The sequence below is a fragment of the Eumetopias jubatus genome, unplaced genomic scaffold, assembly GCF_037043125.1.
Source record: "Eumetopias jubatus isolate StellerSeaLion01/CBP00866 unplaced genomic scaffold, mEumJub1_p1.0 scaffold_11, whole genome shotgun sequence".
NCBI lineage: Eukaryota > Metazoa > Chordata > Mammalia > Carnivora > Otariidae > Eumetopias > Eumetopias jubatus.
Window position 1 is genome coordinate 54535381 of NW_028274817.1, and position 24489 is coordinate 54559869.

The 24489-nt window shown below is 35.2% G+C and overlaps 1 protein-coding gene across 2 annotated transcripts in view; it reads right to left on the bottom strand.

Moving 5' to 3' along the window:
• Positions 1-1279: 1279 nt before the first annotated feature.
• The window catches only part of KLHL4 (kelch like family member 4), a 145497-nt gene continuing 122287 nt past the window's right edge, over positions 1280-24489 (bottom strand). For both annotated transcript variants that reach the window (XM_088028974.1, XM_028101459.1), the window contains 2 exons: positions 3268-3439; positions 1280-1706 (listed from right to left, as the gene is read on the bottom strand). In XM_088028974.1, coding sequence (XP_087885100.1) covers positions 1647-1706; positions 3268-3439 — 232 coding nt within the window. In that variant the 3' untranslated portion in view covers positions 1280-1646. The remainder of the gene's footprint in view (positions 1707-3267; positions 3440-24489) is intronic.

Consider the following 24489-nt stretch of genomic DNA (forward strand, 5'->3'; position numbering starts at 1 on the left):
TAAAAGTTACATAAGACTACGCCTACATGGATTTGAATAAGATGAATTTAACAATTCAATAGAGCTGTGTGTGTATTTATTTTTTACAGCATTTCTATGTCTCCATCTCTACACCCTTAGAACTGAAGATGACTATAGACCTCTATTTATAATTAAAGACAGTGGCAGTGATAAGAAACAAAGGAGGGAAATTTTATTTTTGTGTTTAAATATTTTAGCTATTGGGACAATAAATATAAAAACAAAATTTAAGCTGCACATAACATAATAACCACTTAACACTATAACCAGAGCAAATAGATTTTATTTAAATTCATTTTGTCAAAATACAGATATTTTTGTACAATGTATGTTGCTCTTTTTTAAAACTTAAAAGGTAGTAGTACATATTACAAGCATCTCTCTGGGTTTTATTTGTTGGTTTCATATACTACAATACAAAGCCTTTTAAAAAGAACATTGCATAAATCCTAAAATCACATGTTTACTTGAAAAGTTACTTTCATATAGAAGTTTTTTTCAATATTTTCTCTTAAATATTTTTATAATGGGATAAATGGAAGTAGGGATTTAAAGGTAAAATACTACCCAGCCAGCTATTTTTTTTTAAGTTTTTTGTAGCGCATATATCCTTAACATTTTCTTCTGGATGAATATAATATTAACAGAAACATGTATTGCTGCATAAAATATAATTACAGAACTAACCATGAATATTGAACAGTTTGGTCTTCCCATGTGTTAATATTGTAGAACATCTTCTCAATTTTCCTGTTCTTTGAAAATTGTTTTGTTTTTGAAAAATTCTTTAACTTAATGATAGTTGTTTATAGAGTTCAAAGAAATGTCTGAGAATACTATTTTCTATACAAGCGAGGCCTTGACACTCTAAAGCTGAGGTCACATTTTATCAATATGATAAATATTTACTATTTTATTATATAGATTGTATATGAAATTACAATATTTTACTGGTAACAAATTTAGTAAGACAATACGTTAAAAATACTAAATTTGTATGTGTGCTTTGTAAGATGGTACTGTAAAAGAGTAAGTCTGTGAAAATTTTAATATACTGTGATCAGCATAAAATATTATGTAAATCAGTTATTTTTTTAGCCCTAACCCAGTAATAGCCTTCCTATTGTTAAAATGAGGTATTATTTAGCTATTTGGTATATTTTTGAATAAGAGAATGATGTCTTACTGAAAAATCAGACTTCATATTTTAAGCTTTAGATGTTTTCTTTTATATTGTATTTCAGAAAATAGAGTACCTTTTGTGTTTTGAAATAGAAAATGTTCTTCTCCTATTCTTAACTTAAAAATTACCAATGCTTTTACAACCTTTCATACCTTGGTCACTATTGATTTCCCTTAAAAATTTTAGTAATGAGGCTAAACCTAGACTATTGGATTTCCACTTATATTATCAGCTGCAACAACACATACATTTAACACCTATATGTAATTCATGTTTGAAAACTTGCTTTAACTTCACAAATGAGAGAAATTATAACTACATATTAAAATGACACAATAATGTTCATGTTTGATTACTAATTGAAGGAAATAACACGTTTCTTCTCTTCTTCCAAATCCATTTTGTGAAATGACCAGTTTCACTCCTATTGATAAAGATAGCTTTATGGCAGCTTCACCACCACAACACATGCACCAGCTCTTCCAATGTTGACAGGAACTTCCTAACAGAGAAAAAAAAGAAAAAAGTAAGGAAAGAAATTCTGAATTCTGTCTTAATGAACTTTGTCTTCAGCATAATATATATATATATATATATATATATATATATATATATAAACCATGTTGGAGTTGAACAAGTCCTTAGCTATTCTGGTCCAACCTTCACCTGGTATAAAGATGGAAATTGCAGCCCAAATAACTGTCCAGTGTGGTGGAAAGAATATATTATTTAAATGATGTAGAGCTGAGTCTGAGAAGCAGGTGATTTTGGTCGATAATTTTCTCATTTGAAAAATTACAGCTAATAAAAATTACAGCTAAAATTATTAGCTTGAAATCCTTCGAGGTTTTTGTTAGGGTTAAGTGAGATAATGAATAAAAATAATTTGGCAGATAGTGGTTATAATTCCATTATTTGTTAGTTCTCTTTCACTCTTTCCAAGGTCACACAATGAAACAGTGAAAATCCAGGAATAGAATCTAGGTCCTTTAAGCTACTGGTCTGCAATTTTCAGAAAAGTAAATTCCACAAGCTTAGGAAACATTTTGATTATTGTATTTGACTTAACAACTCCTGTTTGCTATTTTTTTTTCTTCCATTCCTAGTTGGTTCTAAACACTGATAAAATAAGGAGCTACCTACATGGCAGAATTTGAGTGTTTCTGAGGGTCTTAACAAATCAAATTGTTGGAGGAGATAGAAAGCCATTGTCAGCTGTCATTATATTAATACATATTTATTGAGAACAGTAACCAGCTTACTGTGTAGAATATAGAACAGCATGAAGTCAGTATAAGGGAAGGTGAAGTTAAATACAAAATAAAAATGTTTGCCTGTTTGTGGAAATGATGAGGAGTTAATCATACTTTATTATTTTTTTATTAAGCCGCCATTTAATTAACAGAACACCATTAGATATTTTTTTTAATAAATCCAGTGTTATCACTAGAAAAAAATGTCAAAAGCATCAAGTTTGCCTTTAGCATCCCCAAGATGTCCTTCTTGTACTCTCCTTAGAATTTCTTCTGTTAGATACCCAGCATTCTTGAGAGGGTTTAATCCAGTCTCTCATTGTTCACTAAATTCCTTGAATGACTGATTAAGAATTAAGACTGTTGTAGTTTATACAATCTCTATAAAAGGGGACTGAAAAAAATTTTCCCTGGTCAACAACCAATAAGAAGGCACAGATATTTGTTGATAAGGACATTGCACTTTGGTTCTCAAGTCATAATACATACTTAGAAAGTTGGCCAGATAAGTCTTCCAAATTACTGAATTGGATTCACTTGAGTAAACTTTTGAATTATCAAATTGGATTCACTTTTCTATGAAAGGAATGAGTCCATAAAGCCAAGAGAATGTTCTGTTCTCTTTCATATAAGTATTGATGGATCCTGCCAATGATAAATTAGATCAACTAACTGTACTCAATAGTATAGGTAAAGCAAATACTGCAAATTTCACTAAAAGATTCTGGGTAGGCCCTAATTCCAAACATATATTAAAGACTTTTATTAAAACCTGAAATGTACTAATTTCAATACTTTAAATGACAGTACCTCTTTCCATTCATCTTTCTGTGCATCATATGACTCAACAGTGTTCAAATAAGTATGTCCATCATATCCTCCAACCACATAGAGTTTGTCTCCAAGGGGACATACAGCAACAGCATCTCGAGGAACACTCAGAGGTGCTACAGTTGACCATGAATCATTTTTTGGATCATACCTTAAGAGTTTAGGAAGAAAATTAAAAGATGAAGTCCAATAATGTTAAAAATAAGACATTAATAAAATGTATACTTACCCAATATAAGGAATTAAAAACATCTTATAAATAGCAAGTTTAGTCTATTAAATGTTCAAAATAAGTACATGACAAAATTCTTTTCAACCATAAGACATCACTCAAAGCATATCAAAAATGTATTTCCTTTCCAAAGTACTATGTATCCTTTGATTAGTACTTAGATTCTCTATGAGGAAATTTCACATATTAGCATCTTATCATTACGAGAAAAATGTCCCCTCTCTCTTTTAGTATGCTGGTTGGAAAACTTTTGTTTTTCTCTTATTCTTTGTTTATCAAAAGTTTTTTGTGAGATGCCTTATCTTGTTCATGTGAGAGCCCACATTTCAAGTAAATCTGAATATAATTGCCTTCTTGTTTTGTAGAATGTAGTACCCTGGTTTTAGTATTATTTGTAGTTAGAATGACCATAGTTTTATCCTATCATTTTCCCCATGAGTGTTCCAATTTATCTTCACAGGAGGAATTTTTCCCATTTTAATCTGAAGTTAACTCTTTATCCCTAAACCTTTTCTGTAAGCTAAATGAAAGAGAATTCAGTAAGTAATAAAACCTTCTCCAGGAATTCTTTCCTAAAATTTGAAGCCTTAAAAAAAAAATACTAAAATCTGAAAGGGGTGGGCAATGAAAGAAAACTTACATAATTATACGTGAAAATGTTCTCTGCTTTTATATTGCCCTATTTGTAAAACCCAGTGAAAAAAGTTTATTTTACAGAATAATTTTTTATTTATTACCTTCTACTAATTTTCTTATATTTCTATTACCTCTTTTATTTCTGTTTTCATCTCTTAAGATATATTCGAAATTATCTGATCTCAGCTTCCATTTGAACTTGGTCTCACATCTAGTAATATTTTTAATAATACCTGAAATCAGCAAGAATTAAAATAACCTCAGTGTTCCATACATATTGTTGATTGTCATGTAGTGTATCATCTTCAATTCTGCTGTTATAATAAAACCCAGAACCAGAAAATCCATAACTGTATGATTTAGCTAAGCTAAATGTTCAACACATTTGCTATTACTAATTGGTGCTCTCCTCAACTAACAGACTACATACATAAATGAATGGTGAACCAGGGCTCACAGAAGGATTTCCTTACAAATTTGCATCTAAACTTGACTTTCCTGTATGTGCATAATAATTAATGCTCAAAGATCTGTCTAATATTAATATTATCTTGCTATTGTTTGATTAACAAGAGAGATTTGGGTAACATTGAATCTTTTGAAGAAAATAATTGGCAATAAGGTTATTATCTGTAAAGACAAACAGGAGAAGTTATTAAAGAAAAAGCACTTATTTGTGGAACATAAGGAATAATATGGAGGGCATTAGGAGAAGGAAGGCAAGGATGAAGGGGGGGAATCAGAAGGGGAGACGAACCATGAGAGACTCTGGACTCTGAGAAACAAACTGAGGGTTTTAGAGGGGTGGGGGACTGGGTTAGCCCAATGATGGGTATTAAGGAGGACACGTACTGAATGGAACACTGGGTGTTATATGAAAACAATGAATCATGGAACACTACATCAAAAACTAATGATGTACTGTATGGTGACTAATGTAACAAAATAAAATAAAATTTTAAAAAAAGTTAGCCACTATATCACTTTAAAATTAAAATAACATCATATCTCTCCCTTTTTGTTTTTGTTTTTCTGTCTCTCCTTACTTTGAATAACAGTATATATATTCTAGTAGAAACAAGATGGAGCTGAAGTTAAGAGAATTAGCTACGGACTTATTCCTACACTTAGAGAAATTAGGAATAATTTGCTTGACTACTTTACCTCAGTTTTCTCATCAACATTATAGAAATAGTAATCCCTGAATCAACCAACTTGTTTATGTGATGATTTTAGAAACATTTAAATTATCACCTTAAATAATTGAATGAGATTCTTAAAGTACTGAGTAGGCCAACATTGTTTTAGTTGTAGAAAACAGTCAGAAAAATTGTCTCAGACATAAAAATGAGGATTATCTGATTCCATAGAATGTGAACTTTTGATTGACTTTCTACTAATAGAACTATTTTACAATTCTGTAGGTGTTAAGTTGTAGAAAACTGTTTTCTTGTACAAATGAATTTTGCCTAATGGAGATAGAATTAATTTCCACCATGTAGAAATGACCACCAAAGATTAAATTTTACTCTCCATAGGTTATTAACTACTTTTGCACGTATTAATAATTTTTTTCAGTATTCCTAATTGTCTATATGTCTTTTCTTCAAAGACCCTTTTGAACCAGTTTTAACATCTTATGGGTTACCTCATTAATTAATGAGTCATAAAATCCTTGGCCCATGTTAATTTTATATTTGTATGAAGTCATAATTATAATATTTTGAAAATTATATTTAACATTAACCATTTTCTCAAGGTCTTTTCAAAGAAAATGCCAATAAGGGGATAATAATAGTAATAACAATAATGATCATTACAAAAATAATACAAACAAAAACAACCATCAACTAACTTCTGCTGAGTACTTAACAGGTACAAGACAATGTACTAAGTTCATTATCATTTATTATATTGTACTCTATGGGATTGACACTGTAATTATTCCTTTTTTTTCACATGAGGAAACTGGTGTTTGTGGATGTAAAATAACTGGATCAAGGTCACCTAACTTGTAAATAGTGAAATTGGGATTTGAACTCAGATTTTTGTGTCTTCAAACAAAATACTTTTAACTAGTATGCTATATATTTTTTAGTACATGTGAAGTGCTTTTTTCCCTTAAATTTTTTAAAGATTTATTTATTTATTTGAGAGAGAGCACAAGTGGTGTGAGGGGCAGGGGGAGAAGCAGGTTCTCTGCTGAGCAGGGAGCCTGATGAGGGACTCTACCCCAGGACTCCAGGAGCATCACCTGAGCTGAAGGCAGATCTTCAATTGACTGAGGCACCCAGGTGCCTCTCCATTAAATTTTTTAACTGTATCTGAATTTTTTAAAAAATCAGTATATTTGGAAATGTAATTATGTCAGTAAATAAGGTTAAACATTTAATTATTAAGATGTTTGTATATATTTAATTTTGTAGTTTGCACTATGAATTTTATCAAAAAATATGAACTGAGTTTATGTTTTTCTAGTTGTGTGTGTAAATGTCTATTTAAAATAGTATTGACACTTTAAGAAATTGTTAGGTTATTTTTATAGTGAACAGTCTGTTGTCCTAAAATAGAGCCCAACTCCTTTCTCTTTCAGGTATTAATGTACAATTCCACAATGTCAGGTGTTCATAAAGTAAAGCCAGGGAAATGTTGGCATAGTAAGAGGTTATAAGATGGTTATTTAATTAAAATATTTTGTGTATTCTAGATATTTTTTCTTATGAAATGTGTCCTTTTCCTTACCAAACTTAGTTTTGTAGACCTATACATTTAGGTAAAAGGAACCAAGCAAATGCAACACAAGTTATACCATTAAGATCTAACAAAAAGCCTTCAAAGCTGTAGTGAAACAAAACATGGATTCTAACATCCATAACAAAAATCTCTTACTAACTTGGATTTATTACAAGAAAATTGCTGTCATAAGGGCTTAAGGCATTATATCTGTCTATATATTTACATGATTTAAGTTTTAATTAAGATGAAATTTTGTGAATTCAGGTTGTTTTCATAGTAACAAAACTTCATGACCTTTTATTTACTAGATATAATCATATAACTGAGATATCACACAGTCAGAAGTGACAGCTCTGATCTCAGGCTAGTAAAATCAATGGGAAGTAGTACTACACATGTCTTGTGAAAGATATAGGGATATTACAGATATATATAGAACTGGAGCAAGAGATTACTGCTTGAAGATTATAATAGAAGAACTATGGCCTAAGAAGCATCATGGCTGAGACTCTTAAACAAAATAAGACATTTATTTTTTAATATTTATTTATCTATTTGAGAGAGAGAGAGAGAAAGTAGGGGCAGAGGGAGATAGAGAGAATCTCAAGCAGACTTCCTGCTGAGTGTGGATCCCGATGCAGGGCTCGATTTCACAATCCTAAGATCATGACTTGAGCAGAAATCAAGAGTTAGATGCTTAACTCACTCAGCCACCCAGGTGCCCCAACAAAGAATCAAAAGCACACACTCATAAAATGGCCCAGGAAACACACACCTAAGAAAGGTCTGAAAAGGCCTCAAGTCTTCATGCTGGCTTGATCCCAGTCACAGAACATAACCTGCTTATTAGTGAGGTTTCCCTATGAATGGAGCCTATCTTCAGAGACTGGGAAAGGTATCTGTTATTTCAAATGCCCAGTTTTCCACAAAAGATCACAAAGAATACAAATGAACAGGAAAGTGGGTTTCATTCAAAAACAAAACAAAACAAAACAACAACAAAGAAATCTCCAGAAACCATCCCTACAGAAACATAGGCTTCTGACTTACTTACAAGATAAAGCCATTAAGATGACTGTTTTATATATGCTCAAAGAGCTAAAAGAAAAACAGACTAAAGGGAACTAAAAGATTAGGAACAAAAAGAAAACTAAAAGAAATCAGTAAATGATAAATGAACAAAACAAGGACGATAACAAAGGGAAATAAATTATGAAGAACCAAACAGAAAATCTGGAGCTGAAAAAATAAAATCACTGAATTGAAAAATCACTAGAGGGGTTCAGTAGGTGACTCAGATGGGCAGAAGAAAAAATAAGTTAACTTGAGACAAGTCATTTAAAATGATCAAGTCTAGGGAGCAAAAAGAATAAAGAAAAGTGAACAGAGTCTAAGGGACTTATGAGACATCATCAAGTGGATCAACATAGGCATTTTGGAAGTCCTAGAAGAAGAGGAAGAGGAAGAAATAATATTTGAAGAAATAAGAGTTAAAACTTCCAAAATTCTAAGTAAATATGAATCTACAAATCCAAAAATCTAAGTGAACCTCAAGTAGGACAAATCTAAACAGACCCACACTGGGGTGATATAATAAAACTGTTGAACATCAAAAACGAAGAGATAATCGTGAAAGAGAAAAACATTTTTGACACACAAGTGATCCTCAATAAGAGTATGAACAAATTTCTCATTAGAGAACCGAAAGAAGTAGGAAGATACATTTAAAGTGCTTAAAGAAAAATCCTGTCAACTGAGAATTCTCTAACTGGCAAAATTGCCCTTCAAAAAAGAGGGAAATATTAAGACATTCCCAGATAAACAAGTAAAGGAGTTTATTACAAGCAAATCTGCCCTATAAGAAATTCTAAAGTTAGGGGTGCCTGGGTGGCTCAGTCGTTAAGTGTTTGCCTTCGGCTCAGGTCGTGATCCTAGGGTCCTGGGATCGAGCCCCATATCGGACTCCCTGCTCTGCAGGAAGCCTGCTTCTCCCTCTTCTGCTCCCCCTTCTTGCGTTCCCTATCTGGCTGTGTCTCTCTCTGTCAAATAAATAAATAAAATCTTTAAAAAAAAAAGAAATTCTAAAGTTAGTCCTTCAAGTTGTAATTAAAAAAAAAATACTAAACAGTAACTCAAAGTCATATGAATATATAAAGTTCTCTGGTAAAAGTAAAAACATGGACAAATATGAAAACTATTATTTTAATTTCAGTTTATATCTCTATTGTTTGTTTTTGTATAGGCCTTAAAAGACAAAAGCATGAAAATAATTAAAAACTATGTTAGTAGAGGGGTGCCTGGGTGGCTCAGTCAGTTTCTTGATTTTAGCTCAGGTCATGATCTCAGTGTTGTTGGACTGAGCTCTGCCTTGGGCTACATGCTCAGTGGAGAGTCTGCTTGAGATACTCTCCCTCCTCCGCTCCTTATGACCCCCCCCAAATACATAAATAAATCTTAAACAAAGCTATGTTAATACATACACAATATATAAAGACAATTTGTTATATCAAAAACATAAAGTAGGGAAGAGGGCAGACCTGTAAAGATTAGAATATTCTTATGCAATTGAAGTTAAGTTGGTATCAATTTAAAATAGACTGGTAAATTTTTAGGTTGTTACATGTAATCCCCATGATGACCACAAAAGAAATAATTTTAGAATATACAAAAAAAGGAATTAAGAGCATTATCAAAACTTGTCACTATGAAAAATCAACGAAACACAATGAAGGCAAGAAGATAGGATATGAGGGACAAAAAAGCTATAAAATATATGAAAACAAATAACGAAATGGCTATGTTAAATCTTTCTCAATAATCACTTTAAATGTCAATGGATTAAATTCCCCTATTAAATGTCATACCTTGGTAGAAGAATTAAAAAAAAAAAAACAGAGTCCAGCTATATGCTGTCTACAAGAGACTCATTTTAGATCTAAGGAAGCACATAGGTCAAAAGTGGAAGAACAGGAAAAAAATCGAGGTAAATTGTAACCAAAAGACAGTAAAGGTGAATATACTAATATTATACAAAATAGACTTTAAGACAAATGCTGTTATAATAAGAGAAAAAAAGCACATTATATAATGATAAAAAGGTCAATTTACAAAGAACATATAACAATTATAGACATAAAAGGACCAAACACCAAAGTTTCTAAATACATGAAGGAAACATTGACAGAATTAGAGGGAGAAAGAGCTCTACAGTAATAGGAGAATTTAATTCTTCATTTTTCATAATAGATTTAATGACCAGACAGAAGATAAATAAATACATAGAAGACTTGAACATTATAGACCATTTGAACCTAATTTATATATATATACATATATATACACAAAGATATATATATGTATATGTATTTGACAAAATCATATATATTTTCAACAACAAACAGCAAGTATATATATAAACACATATATATATAAACACATATATATTCTAATATGTTTTACCTAATAAAAACAGAAAAAACATTTTTTCTCAAGTAAACATGGAAAATTACCCAAGATAGAGCATATGTTAGCACATAAAACAAATTTTAATAAATTTAAAAATGTTGAAAACATGCAAGGTCTTTTCACAATGAAATAAAACTATAAATCAACAGCAAAAGGAAATCTGGAATAACCACAAATATATGAAAATGAAAGAACATGCACTTAAAAAAGCCAATGAGTCAAAGAATATATTATAAGGAAATTAGAAAATGAAAATGAAAGCATGACATACCATATCTTATGGGATGTGGAGAAAGCAGGGCTATGTGGAAAATCTATGGCTATAAATGCTTCCATTAAAAAGAAAGAACAATTTCAAATCAACAACCTAACTTTACACCTTAAGAAAATATAAAAAGAAGAAAAACTAACCCCAAAGCTAACATAAGGAAGGGAATAACAGATTAGACAATAAACAAATAATGAAGAAAATTTAAAAATAGAGAAAATCAATGAAATTGATAGTTGGTTCTGCAAAATGATCAACCAACTTGATAAAACTTTAGCTAGATTGAATACCAGAAAAAGAGAAAACTCAATTGAAATCAACAATGAAAGAGGGGAAATTAGGATGTTTCAGTGCAAGATGGTAAGCTAGAAAGATCCTGAACTCACTTCCTCCAAAGAACACACCTAATTACACCAAATAAAGAACAATTCCTCCTGAATAAAAACTGAGGGCCAATGAACAGCTTCTGTACAACAAAAGAGAGAATGGCAAAGGAGAAATGCAAGAGAGAATGAGACACAGTAACAAAGGGAATCCCTAACCTCCACACTGCAAACTGCAGTATGGAAGGATAGTAAAGAGGGATTGGGAACAGATTTCTCCATCCTTGGACACAGAAAAGAAGTCACAATTTAAAAGACGAACTAGAATGTAAAAGAGACAGCACCAGAACACCACCAAATGGCAGAGGAACTAGAGCAATGCTTATCAGGTCAGAAGGACTAGAGAAGAACAGGTTTATGTCCCCCCTCTACCTTAAAAGTTCAGAAAGGATCAGGGTCCAGTGGTGATAACTGGTTTGCTGCCTCAGCAAGTCCCAATCACTTTGGGGCACAGAAAAAAAACACCACAGTTTACAAAGTTTGGGGAGCTGTGGGAATGCTCTCTGGGTCACTTTTCCTCCAAGGTAGGAGGTGTGGAGAAGTGAATCGGAGGGGATGTATTGGAGGATAAACGTAGGTGGAGGAATGGAGAGAGTTTCCTTAAGCCAGCTACCAGAAAGTGATAGAGCTCTGGAGGGCAAAATCAGAACTTTTAGAAATCTACTCCAGTGGGAGACATCCCTGCCTTAAAATTGCTCAGTTGGCAAGGCAGGGCAGAATCCTAGGTGAGACACTGTGTCTTAGGATCCCAGGGTCATGGAAATAATGGGGGTGCCTGAGCCAGCAGAGTTCCCAAGTATTGGAGCAGGGAAACCGGTGAGGGTCAGCAAGCCTGGGAGGGGGCTATCAGCCCGGTTTGTCATAAACGTTGAACAGCAGCACATTCAGGTGACCACTCTCCCCTTGGGCCCTGAAAAGGCAGAAATGTGGCCAACCTCAAACTTCCTCCAGGAGAGGTGGCATGGGTGCATGCACAATCAAGTGACCATTCTCTGGGCAGACCCCTGCAAAGAGCAGAAACACGGGTGATCCTCTGCTTTCCCCCAGTAGGGGCAGCATGGGTGCTCACCAGAGGAGTCTGTAGAGTTTTTTTTTTTTTTAATGTTTTATTTATTTATTCATGAGAGTCAGAGAAGAGAGAATGCCCCCCAAAATCAATAAAATAGATAAACATCCTGATATATAACAGTAAAGCTTGAAAATTTCAGATCCTGAAAGCAGCTCAATGCAAGAGCTCCGTAACCTATAATGGTAGAAATATTAGACTGGCAACAGACCTATCCACAGAGAGCTTGACAGGCCAGAAAGGGCTTGCATGTTATATTCAGGGTACTAAATGAGAAAAACATGCAGTCATTAATACTTTATCCAGCAAGGCTGTCATTCAGAATAGAAGGAGAGATAAAGACCTTCTAGGACAAACAGAAGCTAAAAAAATTTGTGATCACTAAACCAGCCCTGCAAGAAATATTAAAGGGGATCCTGTAAGTGAAGAGAGAGACCAAAAGTAACATAGACCAGAAAGGAACAAAGATAATCTACAGAAACAGGGACTTTACAGGTAATAAAATGGCACTATTTTCATATCTTCCAATAGTTACTCTGAATGTAAATGGGCTAAATGCTCCAATCAAAAGACACAGAGTATCAGATTGGGAAGGAAAAAAAAAAAGACCCATCCATATACTGTCTAGAAGAGACTCATTTTAACCCTCATTCCTGGAAACATATAAACTACCAGAACTGGAACCGGAAGAAATAGAAAATCTGAAGAGACCCATTACCAGCAAAGAAATTGACATAGGAGTCAATTACTATTGACATAGTAATTAAAAATCTCCCAACAAACAAGAGTCCAGGGCTGGATAGCTTCCCAGGGGAATTCAACCATACATTTAAAGAAGAACTAATACCTATTCTTCTGAAGCTGTTTCATAAAATAGTAAGGCAAGGAAAACATCCAAACTTGTTCTATGAGGGCAGCATAAAGAGTTCCAAACAAGCTGAACCCAAGGAGGTCCATATCACAACACAAAATAATTAAAATGTGAGTGGTTAAAGGTAAAGAGAAAACATTAAAAGCTGCAAGACAAAAGCAAAAATTTAGCTACAAAGGAAAACTTAAAAACAAAAAGTAAGCTACAAAGGAAAACTTATAAAGCTATCAACAAATTTTTTAGCAGAAACTTTGCAAATAAAAAAGGAGTGGCATGATGTATGCAAAGTGCTGAAAAGAAAAAAAAAACTATGGCTACAAATACTCTGTTTGGTAAGTTTATCTTTCAGATTTGAAAAAGTAATAAAGAATTTTCCAAGACAATCAAAAGGTAAGAGTTCATCACTACTAAACCAGTCTTACAAGAAATGAAGGGACTTTTATAAATGGAAAACAAACGCCCATGATTACACTTAAGGACATTATGAATAAAAGAAGTAAAATATGACAACATATACATAAAACATGGATGAGGTAGTAAAAAAGAAGCAAAGAAAAAAGTTGTTTTTCCCCATAAGGATGTGTTTGAACTTAAATGGCCATCAAATTAATAGAGATTTCTATACACATAGGGTGTTATATAAGAACTTCATGGCAACCACAAGCCCAAAATCTATAATGGATTCCAAAACAATAGAAAGAAAGCCAAACAAAACATTACAGGATGTTGTCATTCACAGAGAAAGAGACCAAGGCAAGAAGAAACAGAAGAAATACAGAAACAACCAGAGAAAAGAACAACACAATTCCCATAAGTACATACCTATCAATATTTATTTTAAATATAAATGTCCTAAATGCTTCTATCAAAATCCATAGGGTGGCAGAATAAATTTTTATAAGTAAATACTTATCAATATTTAAATATAAATGTCCTAAATGCTTCTATCAAAAGACATAAGATGGCAGACTAATTTTTTCCAAAGACCCATTTATTTTCTGCTTACAAGAGACTCACTTCATACTTAAAAACAGATACAGATTTAAAGTGAAGGGATGGAATAATATTATTTTCAACAATTTTTTGTACATTCAAATAAAATGTATATATTTATTTCTTTTATTTTTTTCTTTTTTTTGAAATTTTTCATTATTTTCAGTTAGCCAACATATAGTACATGGACTAATATTCACCATACCTATGGAAGTGAGAAAAAAAAAACAAAACCTGGGTAGCAACCTTATCAAAATAAAAGTAAATTATAAAACAAAGACTGTAACAAGAGAAAAAGAATGCTATTAATTATAAGGGGACCAATCAAAAAGAAAAGTATAAATATCCATGCACCCAACACTGGAGCATCTAAATACATAAGGCGAATATTACTGGAGAAAGAGAAATTTATGGTAATACAATAATAGGGGAATTTATCACCCCATTTGTATTAATGCAGAGAATATCCAGGCATGAAATCAATAAGGAGACAGTGTCTTTCAATGACACATTAGACAAGATGGACATAACAGATATATACAGAACATTCCATCCAAAAACAACAGAGTACACATTCTTTTCAAGTGTACATGGGATATTCTCCAGAGTAGATCACATGCTAGGCCACAAAACAAGCATCAATAAATTTAGGAAGACTGAATTCATACCATGGATCTTTTTTGACCACAAAAATATGAAACTAAAAATGATACACAAGAAAAATAAAACTGTAAAAACCAGGAAAACATAGAGGCTAAAAAACAAGATTCTAAATAACCAGTGCATCAATGAAGAAATTAAAGAAGAAATAAAACAAAACTAAATGGAGGCATGTATGGTAGCTCTATTTTCAACTTTTTGAGGAACCTCCATACCGTTTTCCAGAGTGGCTGCACCAGCTTGCATTCCCCCAACAGTGTAGGAGGGTTCCCCTTTCTCCACATCCCTGCCAACATCTGTCGTTTCCTGGCTTGTTAATTTTACCCATTCTGACTGGTGTGAGGTGATATCTCATTGAGGTTTTGATTTGGATATCCCTGATGCCGAGCAATGTTGAACACTTTTCCATGGGTCTGTTGGCCATTTGGATGTCTTCTTTGGAGAAATGTCTGTTCATGTCTTCTGCCCATTTCTTTATTGGATCATTTGTTACTTGGGTGTTGAGTTTAAGAAGTTCTTTATAGATTTTGGATATGATCCCGCAATTGCATTACTGGGTATTTACCACAAAGATACAAATGTAGTGATCTGAAGGGGTACATGCACCCCGATGTTTATAGCAGCAATGTCCACAATAGCCAAACTGTGGAAAGAGCCAAGATGTCCATTGACAGATGAATGGATAAAGAAGATATGGTATATATATATATATATATACACAATGGAATATCATGAGGCCATCAAAAAGAATGAGATCTTGCCATTTGCAATGACGTGGATGGAACTGGAGGGTGTTATGCTGAGTGAAATAAGTCAATCCAAGAAAAATATGTATCATATGACCTCACTGATATGAGGAATTCTTAATCTCATGAAACAAACTGAGGGTTGCTGGAGTGGTGGGGGGTGGGAGGGATGGGGTGGCTGGGTGATAGACACTGGGGAGGGTATATGCTATCGTGAGTGCTGTCAATTGTGCAAGACTGTTGAATCACAGATCTGTACCTGAGAAACAAATAATACAATATATGTTAAAAAAAATAAAAGAAGAAGAGGATAGCAGGAGGGGAAGAATGAAAGGGGGGAAATCGGAGTGGGAGACGAACCATGAGAGATGATGGACTCTGAAAAACAAACTGAGGGTTCTAGAGTGGAGGAGGGTGGGGGATGGGTTAGCCTGGTGATGGGTATTAAAGAGGGCACGTTCTGCATGGAACACTGGGTGTTACATGCAAACAATGAATCATGGAACACTACATCAAAAACAAATGATATAATGTATGGTGATTAACATAACATAATAATAATAAAAAAAGAAATAAAAATTCTAGCAGCTAAATAAAATAAATGGAGGCAAATAAAAATAAAAAACACATTGTGCCAAAATATTTGAGATGCAGTGAAAGTAGTGCAAAGAGGAAAATATATAGCAATAGATGCCTATATCAAGCAATAAGAAAAAATCTCAAATAAACAATATAACCTTATACCTAAAGGAGTTAGAAAAAAGAACGATAACAACAAAAAAATCCCAAGGTAAGTAAAAGATATTATTAAAGATCAGCCAGACATAAATGACATAGACTAAAAACAAAAAATAGAAAAGAATGAATAAAACTAAGAGTTGGTTCTTTGAAAAGATAAACAAAATTGATAAACCCTTAGCCAGACTCATCAAAAGAAAAAGAGAAAGGACCCAATAAATAAAATCAGAAATGAGAGAGAAGTTACCTGACACCACAGAAACACAAAAAATTTATAAGAAAATACTATGAAAAATTATGTGTCAACAAATTGGACAACCTAGAAGAAATGCATAAATTCCTAGTAGCATACAATCTTCCAAAACAGAATCACAAGATATATAAAATCTGAAAATTCCAATTATTAGTAACAAAACTGAATCAGTAATCAAAAAAAAAATCAAGAAATAGCTGTCTAGACCCAGATAGTTTAGTAAATTCTACCAAGCATTTAAAGAAGAGTGGATATCTACTGTCCTCAACGTATTCTGAAAAATATAAGAGGAAGGGAAGCTTCCAAATACATTATATGAAACCAGTACTATTCTGATACCAAAACCAGACAAAGGCACCAAAAAAACAAACAAACAAAAAACTAAACTACAGGCCAATATCCCTGATGAATATAGACGCAAAATCCTCAACAGAATATTAGCAAATAATATTCAGCAATATATTAAAAGGATCATTCACCATGATCAAGCCGGATATATTCCAGAGATGAAAGAATTGTTCAGTATTCACATATCAATCAACATGACATATCACATTAACAAAGCAAAGGATAAAATCACGTGATTGAAGACTTCTAGGGAATATGGGGGAGTGGGAGGACCCTAAACACACCTTGTTCTATGGATACAACTAGATAGCACTCACAACAGTGTAAATAACCCAGAAAAAAACCAAAACTTCTAGAACACATTCTCTACATCTAAATGTAGAGAAGAGGGCACACCAGTGGGCAGGAAGGGCAGAGATGTGGTTGGGAGATAAAGGGGCCTACAGGACTGTCCATGGAAAGAAAAGATGCCAGAGACATAGAAAGTGGAAAGAACAGACCCTCACATCAGGCACTCCAGGCATAGGGAACCTGTATGGGGAAGATGAATCCCCATTATATTTGGTCTTGAAAACCAGAGGGCGACATTTCACAAGTTCTTATAATCAGCAGGGCTTAACATCTGGAAATTTAAAAATTAGCAGGCTTGGCTAAGAGTGACCTAGGAGGGCAAGAGGAGACTGAGTCCCTGACCTTAAAGTGAGAGCACAAAAAACAGCTTTACTGAGATACAGCATCGAAGCAGTAGTTTGAAAAACACCTGGGGTATGCAGGAATGAGTTTTGTTTACTAGTCTCAGAGCATGTGCTGGAGGTGCAGGATCCTTAGGAGACTTCCCAGGAACAAAGGAGCTGGCAGACACCATTTCCCTCCCCTGGACCCCAGTCTAGACACACACAAACGTTGAGAACCAGCACACCACCACCAATTGCTACTGAATTTGCCAACAGCATGTTCCATCTCCACATACTCCTGTGGACCTGCCCCCCTCCAGTCCTGCTTCAGGAGTTTTCTAAAGTGGCTCAAGGTCCCCTTCCACAGCTGACTGTACAAACATTTTTAACACTGTGCACTCTACCCCTGGGTTTTCCTGAGGACATATAACTTCTAATACGCACTTGCCAGAGGCCATCCAAAGGAGTGCCACAAACCTGGCAATGTGCAAACAACCATGACAGGAGCCAGTACCACTCCAAGGTGACTCCTGTCCCAGGAGGATGGGAAGATAATCACATACACAAGTCCAACTGCTGCCCAGGAGTGAGCTGGGGGCAGACATCTGATCTGACTACAGGACCTACCCACAAATGAAAGCTTCTCAGGGGATAACACAAGGAAAGTGCTCTGCAGGTCAGGAAAATGCCTGGTCTGACTCAAGCCCAAGGAAGACACAGATGGGCCAACTAACAACACAGGGACCAAATCCTGCCCACCATAGGCAAAGAAAGACATTGCAGATTCCTGGACTGAAGGCAAAAACAGCTCAGCCACAATAGCAGGGTGCAGGCAACACACATAGGAGGCAATCTTGAAGCAGCAGGTTCTGGTGAACAAGGGACATTGCACTGCATGGCACAACACAACAACTCTTCTTCATAAGGCTACTTCTTTCAAGAGCAGAAAATGTACCTGACTTTCCCAATAGTTAGAAATAGACAAAAAGAATTAGAAAAAATGAGACAGAAGAATATATCCCAAATGAAAAAAAAAAAACAAGACAAAATCACAGCCAAAGAGCTAAATGAAACAGAGATAAGTAATATGCCTGATATAGAATATGAAGTAATGGTCAAAATGTACACATGGACTTGAGAAAAGAGTGCAGGACATCAATGAAACCCTTAAAAAAGAGATAAAAAACATAAATAAGAACCAATCAGAGAAATAAAACTCAATAATTGAAATTAAACATACACTGATGGGAATAAATAGTAGACTAGAAGAGGGAGAGGAGCAAGATGGCAGAGGAGTAGGAGACCTGGATTTCGTCTGGTCCCAGGAATTCAGTTGGATAGGGATCAAACTATTATGAACACCTACAAACTCAACAGAAGATCAAAGAAAAGAATAGCAACAACTCTCTGAACTGAGAAGTGACCCCTTTCTGGAAGGTAGGATGTGCGGAGAATTAAATCCGAGGTGATATTCCGGAGGATAGACGGCGGGGGAGGGGACCTCCATCAGCCGCTACCGATAAGTGATAGAGCAGCAGAGCACAGCATTGGAACTTTTAGAAGTCGGTTCCGCTGAGGGACGTTGCTCCAGGGGCTAAGCGGGGGGTGAAACCCTCACTGGGACAGTGTGGTCTCAGGACCCTCGGGGTCACAGAAAGACTGGGGGTGCCTGAGTGCAGCAGAGCTCTCAGGTAACAGAGCAGGGAAGCTGGCTGCAGAGACAGAGCCGAAGAGTGGGCTTTTAGCTCGGGGTTGCCATAAACTGTGATCCGCAGCACAGTTGGGCCACTGCACTTACAGCAGGGACCCAATAAGTGGCAGATCCGGGGAGACTCCCCATCCTCTCCAGGAGGAGCAGTGCAGGAGCGCACCGCAGGGATCTGCTGGGTTTGGAGACTCCACACGGGGTTGTGCACCAGAGATAGAAATGATTGGTCACTGGCCGGGTGAGCATTGAGTGCGGCTGGAGACCTGGGAGATGGAAGTGATTGACTGCTTTTCTCCGGGGACTCACTGAAGAGTGGGGCCCCAAATTCTCGGCTCCTCTGGAGTGGAGATTGGGAGGCTGACATTTTCACTCTCATCCTCCAAAGCTGGACGGAAAGCTTGCAGGGAACAAAAGCTCCTGAGAGCAAACCCGAGCAGATTACTTAGCTGGGAGCTGGCAAGTGGGGGCAATTCCGCCTCCAGCAAAGACATTTGGGAACTACGGCAACAGGCCCTCCCCAAGAAGATCAGCAAGAACAGCCAGCCAAGACCAAGTTTGCCGATCAATGAGAACGGCAGAACTCCAGAGCTAGGGGAATACTGCACACAAAATTCATGGCTTTTATTTACAATGATTCTTTAGTCTTTCAAAGTTAATTTTTTTTTAACTTTTCTTTCTCCCTTTTTCAACCAACATCTTATCAATGCCTTTTTTTAAAAACATTTTTTATTTTTCATTTTTAGAGTCATATTCTATCCCTTCGTAGTAGTTACCCTTATTTTTGGCATATATTTGTTCTCTCTTTAAAATTTTGAGATACAGTTTCTTCTAACAGATCAAAATATACCCTAAATATCTAGTGTATGGCTTTGTTCTAATCTCCTGCCTGATCACATTCTCTCCCTTTTTTTCTTTTCTTTTTTAAATCCTTTTCTTTCTTTTCTCAACCAACTTCTTATCTTATCAATTCATTTTATAAAATCTTTTATAATTTTCATCTTTACGGTCATATTCCATCCCTTCAGTGTATTAACCCTTATTTTGTACAATATAAGTTTTTCTTTCTTTAAAATTTTGGGAGGCACGTTCTTCTACAGACCAAAATACGCCCAAAATCTAGTGTGTGGAACTGATTTTTGCACCAGCCTGATCATATTTGATCATATTCTGTTTTGGTTGTTTTATTCTGTTTTTGTTTGTTTTTATCTTTTTCTTTATTTCCCTTTTTCCCCCACTCGTTTCAGGTCTTTTCTGATTTGTTTAGTGTATATTTTTCTGGGGACATTGTTACCCTGTTAGTATTTTGTTCTTTCATTCATCTATTCTCCTCTGGACAAAATGACAAGACGGAAAAACTCACCTCAACAAAAAGAACAAGAGGCAGCACCGACTGCCAGGGACCTATCAATACAGACATTAGTAAGATGTTGGAACTAGAGTTCAGAATGATGATTTTAAAGATACCAGCTGGGCTTGAAAAAAGCATAGAAGTTATCAGAGAAACCCTTTCTGGAGAAATAAAAGAATTAAATACAACCAAGTCAAAATCAAAAAGGCTATTAACGAGGTGCAATTCAAAAATAGAGGCTTTAACTGCTAGGATAAATGAGGCAGAAGAGAGAATTAGTGATATAGAAGACCAAATGATGGAAAATAAAGATGAGAAAGAGAGATAAACAATTCCTAGATCACGAGGGCAGAATTCGAGAGATAAATGATACCATAAGATGAAACAACAATAGAATAATTGGGATCCCAGAAGAAGAAGAAAAAGAGAGAGGGGCAGAAGGTGTATTGGAACAAATTATAGCAGAGAACTTCCCTAACTTGGGGAAGGAAATAGGCATCAAAATACAGGAGGCACAGAGAACCCTTCTCAAAATCAATAATAATAGGTCAACAACCCAACATCTAATAGTAAAACTTACGAGTCTCAGAGACAAAGAGAAAATCCTGAAAGCAGCTTGGGAGAAGAGATCTGTAACCTACAATAGTAGAATAATTAGATTGGCAACAGACCTATCCACAGAGACCTGGCAGGCCAAGAAGGAATGGCATGATATATTCAGAGCAGTAAATGAGAAAAATATGCAGCCAAGAATACAATATCCAGCTAGGCTGACTCTGAAAAACAAACAGAGGGTTCTAGAGGGGAGGGGGATGGGAAGATGGGTTAGCCTAGTGATGGGTATTAAAGAGGGCACGTTCTGCATGGAGCACTGGGTGTTATATGCAAACAATGAATCATGGAACACTACATCAAAAACTAATGATGTAATGTATGGTGATTAACATAACATAATAATAATAATAAAACAAAAGAAAAGAGAAGGTGAGATAAAAAGCTTCCAGGACAAACAATAACTAAAAGAATTGACAAACATGAAACCAGCCCTACGAGAAATATTGAAAGGGGTCCTCTAAGCAAAGAGAGAGCCTAAAAGTAACATAGTCCAGAAAGGAACACAGACAATATACAGTAACAGTCACCTTACAGGCAATACAATGGCACTAAATTCATATCTTTCAATAGTTACCTTGAATGTAAATAGGCTAAATGCCCCAAATCAAAAGAAACAGGCTATCAGATTGGATAGAAAAACAAGACCCATCGATATGCTGTCTGCAAGAGACTCATTTTAAACCCAAAGACACTCCCAGATTGAAAGTGAGGGGGTGGAAAACCATTTACCTAGCTAATGGACACCAAAAGAAAGCTGGGGTGGCATTCCTTATATCAGACAAATGAGATTTTTAAAACAAACACTGTTATAAGAAATGAGGAAGTACACTATATCCTACTTAAAGGGTCTATCCAACAAGAAGATCCAACAATTGTAAATACCTATGCCCCTAACATGGGAGCAGCCAATTATAAAAGCCAATTAATAACAAAAGCAAAGAAAAACCTCAACAACATTACAATAATAGTGGGAGACTTTAACAGCCCCCTCACTGAAATGGACAGATCATCTAAGCAAAAGATCAACAAGGAAATAATGACTTTAAATGACACACTGGAACAAATGGACTTCACAGATATATTCAGAACATTCCATCCCAAAGCAACAGAATACACATTCTTCTCTAGTGCCCATGGAACATTCTCCAGAATAGATGACATCCTGGTTACAAATCAGGTCTCAACCAGTACCAAAAGATTGGGATTATTCCCTGAATATTTTCAGAACACAATGATTTGAAACTAGAACTCAATCACAAGAGGAAGGTCGGAAAGAACTCAAATACATGGAGGCTAAAGAGCATCCTACTAAAGAATGAATGGGTCACCAAGAAAATTAAAGAATTAAAAAAATTCATGGAAACCAATGAAAATGAAAACACAACTATTCAAAATCTTTGGGATACAGCAGTCAGTCCTAAGAGGAAAGTATATAGCAATACAAACCTTTCTCAAGAAACAAGAAAGGTCTCAAATACACAATCTAACCCTACACCTAAAGGAGCTGGAGAAAGAACAGCAAATAAAGCCTAAGCCCAGCAGGAGAAGAGAAATAATAAAGATCAGAGCAGAAATCAATGAACTAGAAACCAAAAGAACAGTAGAACAGATCAAAGAACCTAAGAGCTTTTTCTTTGAAAGAATTAACAAGATTGATAAACCCCTGGCCAGACTGATCAAAAAGAAAAGAGAAATGACGCAAATCAACAAAATCATGAATGAAAGAGGAGAGATCACAACCAACACCAAACAAATACAAACAATTATAAGAACATATTATGAGCAACTCTATGCCAGCAAATTAGATAACCTGGAAGAAATGGGTGCATTCCTAGAGATGTATCAACTACCAAAACTGAACCAGGAAGAAATAGAAAACCTGAACAGACCTATTACCACTAAGGAAATTGAAGCAGTCATCAAAAATCTCCCAAGAAACAAAAGCCCAGGGCCAGATGGCTTCCCAGGGTAATTCTATCAGACATTTAAAGAAGAATTAATACCTATTCTCCTGAAACTGTTCCAAAAAATAGAAATGGAAGGAAAACTTCCAAATTCATTTTATGAGGCCACCATTACCTTGATCCCAAAACCAGACAAAGACCCCATCCAAGAGGAGAATTACAGACCAATATCCTTGATGAACATGGATGCAAAAATTCTCACCAAAATACTAGCCAATAGGATCCAACAGTACATTAAAAGGATTATTCACCACGACCAGGTGGGATTTATCCCTGGGCTGCAAGGCTGGTTCAACATCCGCAAATCAATCAACGTGATACAATACATTAACAAAAGAAAGAACAAGAATCATATGTTCCTCTCAATAGAGGCAGAAAAAGCATTTGACAAAGTACAGCATCCTTTCTTAATCAAAACTCTTCAGGGTATAGGGATAGAGGGTACATACCTCAATATCATAAAAGCCATCTACGAAAAACCTACAGCGAATATCATTCTCAATGGGGAAAAGCTGAGAGCTTTTCCCCTAAGGTCAGGAACGCGGCAGGGATGTCCACTCTCACCACTGCTATTCAACATATTATTGGAAGTCCTAGCCACAGCAATCAGACAACAAAAAGAAATCAAAGGCATCCAAATCGGCAAAGAGGAAGTCAAACTCTCACTCTTTGCAGATGATATGATACATTATGTGGAAAACCCAAAAGACTCCACCCCAAAACTGCTAGAACTCATACAGGAATTCAGTCAAGTAGCAGGCTATAAAATCAATGCGCAGAAATCAGTGGCATCCCTATACACCAACAACAAGAAAGAAGAGAGACAAATCAAGGAGTCGATCCCATTCACAATTGCACCCAAAACCATAAGATACCTAGGAATAAATTTAACCAAAGAGGCAAAGGATCTGTACTCAGAAAACTATAAAATACTCAGGAAAGAAATTGAAGAAGACACAAAGAAATGGAAAAACGTTCCATGCTCATGGATTGGGAGAACCAACATGAACCAACATGAACCAGCCTTGCAGCCCAGGGATAAATCCCACTTGGTCGTGGTGAATAATCCTTTTAATGTACTGTTGGATCCTATTGGCTAGTATTTTGGTGAGAATTTTTGCATCCATGTTCATCAAGGATATTGGTCTGTAATTCTCCTCTTGGATGGGGTCTTTGTCTGGTTTTGGGATCAAGGTAATGGTGGCCTCATAAAATGAATTTGGAAGTTTTCCTTCCATTTCTATTTTTTGGAACAGTTTCAGGAGAATAGGTATTAATTCTTCTTTGAATTAATAAGTGAAGATGTCAATGCTACCTAGAGCAATCTACACATTCAATGCAATCCCCATCAAAATACCATCCTCTTTTTTCAAAGAAATGGAACAAATAATCTTGAAATTTGTTTGGAACCAGAAGAGACCCCGAATAGCCAGAGGAATATTGAAAAAGAAAAGCAAAGCTGACGGCATCACAATTCCGGACTTCCAGCTCTATTAC